Source organism: Oryzias latipes, chromosome 23, assembly GCF_002234675.1.
Source record: "Oryzias latipes chromosome 23, ASM223467v1".
Lineage (NCBI taxonomy): Eukaryota > Metazoa > Chordata > Actinopteri > Beloniformes > Adrianichthyidae > Oryzias > Oryzias latipes.
The window spans coordinates 11,281,634-11,289,350 of NC_019881.2; the positions used below are offsets into that span (position 1 = coordinate 11,281,634).

The following is a 7,717-nucleotide window of genomic DNA, read 5'->3' on the forward strand; positions in this document are numbered from 1 at the left end:
TTTCCTGGAAAGACAAAGCAGACAACTTCTTGGGCCTTTCCAACCAATTTGCAATGGAGCAAAATAGGCCACGTCTTTTGGCCAGTCTAGTGCACTAGCAATCCTTTCAAATGCATTGAAATACGAGTCAACTTCTGACTCCCTGAATGCTGGTACAAGTGCAATATTTTTACTGACATCAAAACCGTGCTTTGTTAAAGCATCCCCCGATTTTTCAGATAGAGAGGGTTGACACTGACCTGAAGAAATTTTCATGGCTTCAAGTTCTAACTGACGGAGCCTAATCTCTTTTTCGGCTTCAATTTCTAATTTCTTCACCTGGAGTCGTAGATCATACTCTGCTTTCCTCATCCTCTCCTTCTCTTCTGCTTCCAAATGGAGTCGAGTCAGCAGTACTTTAAGTTTGGCACCAGAACCAGAAACATGAGGAAGGATGCATCAAAGCAGGGCAAGGTGACAGGCATTGCAGGAACACCCTCTGGTGGACGATAACAGGTAACAGAACCGGTAACAGAACTATTCCAACAAGGATTAAGTGCAGGACTCCTATTATTATTCTTACGTTGCTTTGCCCCGTCCTTGTAATTCCTGGTGAATGACCGAAGAGATCTTTAGTCACATGGTTTTGATTAGACTTTGGTCCGGAACAGAAATCTCAGGTTGACAGCAGTCTGAATACAGACTATCCGGACCAAATTAAGCGGACCCGGTCCGGCCCGAAGAACTTTCCCAGTTTGAATACATCCATAGTTTCCTGTCTTGAACCTTCTTGTTTTACACCAACTGAAGAGAACAAGTTCTTTTTTTTTTTGTTTTGTTTTAGATCTTTGATTGCTTTGAATTCTGCTTGTTTTTAATTTATTTTCCAAACTTTGTTCTCTTCAGATCCTTGATTTTTACTCCAGACCGCGACAGAAGTACTGAAGGAAAGACTGTTTTCCTGTTACAGCTGAATAAAAAGCAGAACGCTTCTTCGTTTTTCATTCAAAGTTCTCTCAGAGGTAAGTACACGTGAACGTGACTCTGTTGCACGTTCACTTTCAGACAGACATTGGAAGTCAGTGTTGTTGGGCAGAAGGGCTGCTGCTGTCGTGATCAGACTGACCTGCAGAGTTACGGGGTTACTCTTCCTCTCAGAGATGCCCACAGGCCAGCTCTGTGAGGAGAATTAGCCTTTTGCTTCCACCCTTCAGAGTAAGAGCCCAACATCCCAAACCCAGCTGTTCAAAAAGAAGTCCCTAAGAAGAAATTGCTTGATAATAATTTCTGAGGTTTTATCCTCAAAAATCTTCAAATGAAGATCTCAGTCAGTACACCTCTGTCTACAGCGCACAGAAACATAGGCCTTTTTATTTTATTTTTTACAGTGTATGGAATGCAGTACTGAGGGGTTGAATTTTTACAATTCTTGAGAATCTTTTAAATGAAACTTTGTAAAGGTGTCCAAACCTTTTGCATTATTTTCAATGTGTCACTTGGAATAAGCTGCTGCAGGTGAAGGACAGATGAAGCTTCATGAAGCATTAAAGCCTCTTTGAAATCAGTTGGTTTGCTCCAGCATAAAACGTCTTGATGCTTCATTTGTTCTAACCAGACATCGACTGGGTGCAGAAATATCAGTTGGGAGGAATTTGAAGAGTTTGGCATTTTGCGGATAGCTTGTAAACAAAACGCCAACAAAATAAAAATAGATAAAACTCGAGAGTAAAGGTTGATTTCCATTGGTTCGTCTGGGATGCGTCTTTGTTACGTTGCATTAAATACGTTCACCTTTTTGACATAGCCTTTAGATCTTATCTGGTTATTTATTATCAAACGCAATTACAAAGAGTAATTTTGATGTTATCAGTCTTTTTAAATGTACTTTCACTTTTTAACATTTAAATCCATTTTGTGTATCTGTTTTTAACTTTCTTTTTATTAAGATTTCAGTGTTTCCTATGGAGGTCTTTTGTTCCGGGGTTTGCCGGTTTGGTCAGAGGTCGTTGCCGCGGTAATCGATGGCTTGGGTGGCTGGAGTCCAGCATCGCAGCCTCATGACTGGGGAGTGGACCCTGTTGCTGTCCGGTGAGGGTGGACGCTATGGCGATGATATGTGGCTGAACTGGCTCTTGGTAGAAGCGATTCCTGATTGTTTCCTCACCACAGAGCCTCTCTTTCAAACTTTTTGTCGTCTGTTTTTAAACGTTAAGTGCTTTGAGCTGCAACGCATGAAAAGCGCTTTAAAAAAAAAAAAAGCTTGATTTTATGAATCCGAATGTTCCGTTGTCTCACACCCACAGCCAGCTGATTTCTCTGTTTGACCACGCCAGAAGCCACGACACAATTTGCCGGTAAGTAACTGTATCAGATTGATTCAATGTTTCATGAGGCCTTGTTTTTACCATCCCCATGAGAAACTGTCTCCAGACCCACTGACCATAACTCTCCATCAAACGTCCACATTTTAATGAAGCCTGAGGGTTTCACATCGCTCTGAAAACTGTCAGCAAAATCCAAACCACTTCTTGAATCAGTCACGTGGTTCAACCTGGCAGCGAAGCTTCATTTTTGGCTCGTCCCCTAAATAAAGCAAGCTTCTTTGGGCATGTCTAGGTAACCCGACACGCCTCCAAGCCTCAATACAGAACGCCGCATCACAAGTTCTGGGTCTTCAGCTGCTGTTCCAGAGAAACATCCAGTTTCCTAAAATAAAAAAAATAAAAAGCATGCCTTTGTTGGAAAATCCCCAAAAAACAGTAGACATGTTGACAGGAACTCAAAGGATTTAGAACCCGACCTTTGAAAACCAGATGACCAACACCAAACCCCAAATCCTAAAAAAGCAAAGAGACAAAACTGAGGCTGCAGTAATGATCTTTTTAAACTGATGGCTGAATTTACTTTCAATTATGGTAAAGTATTTAAGTATTTACATTTAAACAGATGCTAAATTAAGTTAAGATAGTTTATTTGATATGAAATGGACGTAATTTTAGGCATAATGCAAACTTGTGATACCAGGAATCTATGGGAAACAAAGGTTTTTCCCAAAAAAAGAAAAAAACCTCCAGTATGAAGGGATTTTAATCATGCAACAGTTTTTACAGAACTTTTCACTCTTGTGTCTGACAAAACCCCACAATGAACAAAAAATCATTATAAAGACAAAACTCTGTCTGATTGTCTTTTCAGTGCTTCAGTCTAGATATGAAATTCCAAAAAGCAGTTGCTGTTTCTTTTGAGGCACAGATGAATGTTACACTTTCCACATTTAATAACTGTCTGGCCTTTGCACTGTGGAAATTTGCAGCGCTGGCGTCCGTTTTCCACCACTGGCCAGTGACCCACTGCATCAGTGCGGACTTCCTGTGCAGGAATGGCCTTGGCTGGACCTCGCCGTTTCTTCTTCTGGAACTCCAGCTCAACGTCCGGTGAAGGCCAACCCCTCCTCTTCTCCATCAGGTTCTTCCCTTCCATGCAGAGGGCCTGTGCGATGGACGACCTGAAGGCCAGTAAGTCCATCTGCTTCTTACTGTGGAGGCCCAGAGACTCACAATCCCGCCGGTACAACAACCAGCTGTTCACGATCACCATGTCCACAAAGTGAAAGAACAGCCGGTGGTAATATTTCTTGGACCTGATGTGGATGGGGTAGTGGTTAATCAGTGCATCCAGAGCATCGACACCACCCTTGAACTTCTTGTACAGGCTGATGATGCTCGGGTGTTCCACAGACACGTTCCTCTTTAGCTTTCTATCCCATCTTTGTTTGGTGGAGACGGGCTGGGCGCCGGCAAAAGTGCTGGCAACAATCACGGCTCTGCTGTCAAACCATTTGACTGCTCTGATGTCCACGTTCTCCACCTCAGCCTGCTGCTCTTCAAACGCCCCCCTTCCCTTCTTCTTCATCTCCGAGTCCGTGCTGAAACTGCACCCCGGCAGAGCGGCCTGCTGCACCGTCCCAAGGGCGGGTATCCCCCTTTTTTCCAGAGCAACAAACAGATCCAAGGAGGAAAACTGCTCATCAAAATACAGCAGGTGGTTGACGTGATCTTGTATAGCTTGAGCGAGCTTTAGAACAATGTTTCCACCGGCTCCAATGTCTGGCTGGTCTGGTGCAGGATCCGTGTTCCCGGTGTAAATATCAAACGAATGCACCAGACCTTTTGTGTTGCACAGCACAAATATTTTGTACGCCCATTTGCACTGCTGTTTTAGGGCCGATCTGTCTGGGATCGGGACCGTTTGCTCATGAACGCACAGCATTTGGTCTTGAGGGAGGGCCTGAAATTTGGGGAGAAGCGAGTCAACAATCAACCGGATTTTGAAAAGCCTGTCGTCGTTGGGAGCCGTGTTGTCACTGAAATGTATAAACTGTTTGATTTCTTCCCAGCGGTCTCGAGACAGGACATCTGCCACCTGCTGGACTCGACACGCACTGGACCAGTACATCCTTGACTGGGGTAAATGAAAGAAACTCATGTAGACCGCAGTACCAATGAACTGCTCCAGCGAAGTCTGATCCAATCGGAGGTCATGGTTTGGGTTTTGCTGTCTGCAGTACACGTTGCTTTGTTCAACAATACTGTCCAAAAGCTGTTCATCAAAAAAGTGCCGGAAGTATTCGATGGGCGATCTGACCGACTCCCCATCAGGAAGAGAATTTACCCAAACTGGAACCTTTTTATCAGAGTTCTGCTGCTTCACTGTCTTCCAGACTACATTCTTCCTTTTGAGAGGAGCTGCTGGTTTCCCTCCTGCAGCTGCAGCTCTGGTGCACAGAGGAGTCTTCTCAGTGTCTTCATCACTGCTGCTTCCTTCACCAAACCACACACTGCTGCTGCTGATTTTACCGCCTGTGTGCAGAAAAAAAAAAGATCACTTCAGAACAGAGCAGTATTTTATCTACTCAACGTGTTTGCACAGCTATACTCATTAAAATCACAAATAAGCTCAAAAATCTGGACAGGATTTTGTTATCACCTGGTTTAGGAGTGGGTTCCTCATCACTGTCCCCACTATCACTGAGACAGCTGTCCTCGCTGTCCACCGGTGGAGCCCTGGCCCGAGGTTCACGCGCTGGCTTTCCATTGAAGGACGCCATGCGTTACATCTGCAGATCTAAAATCATAACAATGGACTGAAATAACATTTAGGTCTCACCAAAACATTTCTAAAATGACTATAGATACTATTCCTTCTAAAGGAAATACATGTGAGTTTAGATACGGCGCCTTATTATTTGGAGCCGTTTTTGGCGGAGAATTTCCACTGTGGATTGATTGAGAAATGTTTTTGCATCAAACCCAACTCGTCAAATATCTTCAAAAATATTCACCATAAATACTTTACAGCTTCGCATTGGTGATAAAAGTACACAATAAGTACAAACGTGTTTTTATCTTCGAACAACTCACCTCAGATTAGACGCTTTTTCCACGATTGTTGGTCTAAAACAGCGATTCTGCGCGAGCCGGTCTTTGTTTTGTAAACACGAACCGGATGGTGTTCCGTCTCTGACCTTTCCTACCAGAAACTAGTGCTTGCGAAAGGTTCCTAGGTGTTTTTTTGAAGCGCTCGAGCTATTTTCCCCCTCAAATCTTTATTGAGAACACAGAAATTGCATTTAGTAAGGAACATGGATCAATAAACTACATCTGAGTTTCAATATTAACATGGGGGGGGGGGGGGGTGTCATAGAAGCAAACATATAAAAAAAAGAAAAACAGTAAAATGCAGTTCATCTATAAAGCTGAGAAAGATCAGAGCTTTTAACTTCTTTTTAAATATTTACTGGAAGAAATAACTGTTTAAATGATGTCTGGTTTGGGCAACTAACTCAGAGACTTTTTGAGTTTATTACAAAACTTACTTTTTATAAACATAACATTTTAATAAGATCAGATTTGTCGATAAGTGTGAAGATTACTTTTATCATCGGTGAAACAAAACCATATAAAATTGAAATAACCAATAGTGGAGACATGGATAGCATCTTTTAAACAAAACTTTATTTACAAAAATTCAAGTGTAAAGCAACCGTAATAAGCAAAAAAAAAAAAAAAAAAAAAACAACCCTAGGGGTTTCATTACATAAATATTCACAAAAGTCATCTATGGTAGAGTTTTTCTGTTGGAGGAGTGATATTGCTTTTATTTATAAGAAAGGAGTAAAACACAGTGTTTTATGATTAAACTTACATTATGAATATAGAATTTTGCCAGAAAAAATAATAAATTAGTTATAAAACTGATCTAATCATGTTTTTTTGAGTTTTTAAAAACACAGTACAGTATGTACATTTTCCCATCTTTGGGAGAAATCTATGGAAGATATTGTGGAGCAAAATTAAAACGAAAAGTCAAAACCAGAAATACATTTGCATTCAAAGATGAATAATAATAAATCTAATAAACCCTTTCCAAAATCTTTGTGTGAACAAACAGTCCCAAAAATGAGCAAATAGAGCAATAACTGCAGAGACTAAAATTAGTATTCATATCTTTTTAAAAACACATCACGTATTTCTTTTCCAGGTACATTTTGAACTCTTTTACCTTATTATTTTTAGACATTTCTGAGGGACTATTCAAACTACATTCCAATTCATATCTGAGACAAAGCAATTTCAATAAGACATAATAAATGGATGAGTTATAAGACCACACTCCAAATCACACAGAGCAAATCTTAAAGTTGAAATACCTAAATATAGACAGCGCGTGACTGGTCCCACCAGAGACTTGATCACTTTGGACCACTGCTAAACTGCAACAAAGAATGCATATTGCTCTGTTCCCAGAGCTGCTTCAGGACTTTCTGAGTCTAGTCCATCTCATTCCAGCTACCGAACAGACGAACAGAGAAATCAAAGCTACAGCCTCAGATCTGGATGAACTGAGAGATATCAGTTTTTGTAATGATGCATTTGCAGACCAAAACGTTCTGCACGTTCAACACCAACAAACCACAGTTCAAAACTACCGTAAGCTGAGGGGACTTCCCCAAACTATAAAATATTTAAAGATGTAAAATACGTCATTAGAAGCTGTGTCTGTGCGTGCAAGCATGCAGATATTTTCCTGCCAGTCAACGACGATCACGTCTGCATCTCTAGTCGGAAATCCACTCAGTGCAGACAAGAAAACAGACAACATTGTGCTGAGTTCAGCACTTGTTCAGTTTACAGCAAGCGAGCACAAGAGTTATTGCCAAACACACATGAATATAAAGAATCAAGTAAATGCAAAATCAAAGAGCATACACACCTCCACATTCCTCATTTAAATAATCAATTAACTTAATTACAGATGTTGTTTGAATTAACTCATCTAACTGCTGAGACAATCCTGTAGCTTGTAGAATTATACTTTTTCACCTTCAAATTTGTATACAAATCCATTAATATTAAAATTTTAATACGTTTCTGATAATCTTTTGAAAACAAAGTGAATAAACATTTATTTTCATTCTTTAATTTATTTAAACATTTAATAAGCAATGGGATGCAATATAATTGTTTTTGAGGGGTTCCTCCTTTTAGATTTATAACAGAAATAAAAAAAAGATAACAGAGTAGAGTTAAGAACAAACAAATAAAGAGAAACAAAGAAAATTCAAATTATGATACATGGTAGGTATTTACCCAACACACACACAGGCACGCACATACACACATATATGTGTGCATAAATATGAATATAATTAGTTTTAAATAACTGACACTCAGTATTT

General features: G+C 40.4%; 1 protein-coding gene across 3 annotated transcripts; it reads right to left on the minus strand.

Annotated features, from left to right (window-relative positions):
• Window positions 1-2,433: 2,433 nt before the first annotated feature.
• On the minus strand, window positions 2,434-5,509 carry LOC101162175 (piggyBac transposable element-derived protein 3). Of its 3 annotated transcripts, XR_002872724.1 has the most exons (5): window positions 5,400-5,509; window positions 4,966-5,103; window positions 3,172-4,838; window positions 2,780-3,021; window positions 2,434-2,685 (listed from the first exon to the last, which is right to left on the minus strand). XR_002872724.1 is itself a non-coding variant. In XM_023952266.1 (4 exons), exons 2-3 carry the CDS (start codon window positions 5,084-5,086, stop codon window positions 3,184-3,186), a joined length of 1,776 nt encoding a protein of 591 aa, XP_023808034.1. In that variant the 5' UTR covers window positions 5,087-5,103; window positions 5,400-5,509; the 3' UTR covers window positions 2,434-3,021; window positions 3,172-3,183. The 3 variants fall into 3 exon arrangements, 2 of the variants coding, with proteins under 2 accessions (XP_023808034.1, XP_004083158.1); XM_023952266.1 differs by having other exon boundaries at window positions 2,434-3,021; XM_004083110.4 differs by lacking the exons at window positions 2,434-2,685; window positions 2,780-3,021 and having other exon boundaries at window positions 3,049-4,838.
• Between the last annotated feature and the right edge of the window lie 2,208 nt (window positions 5,510-7,717).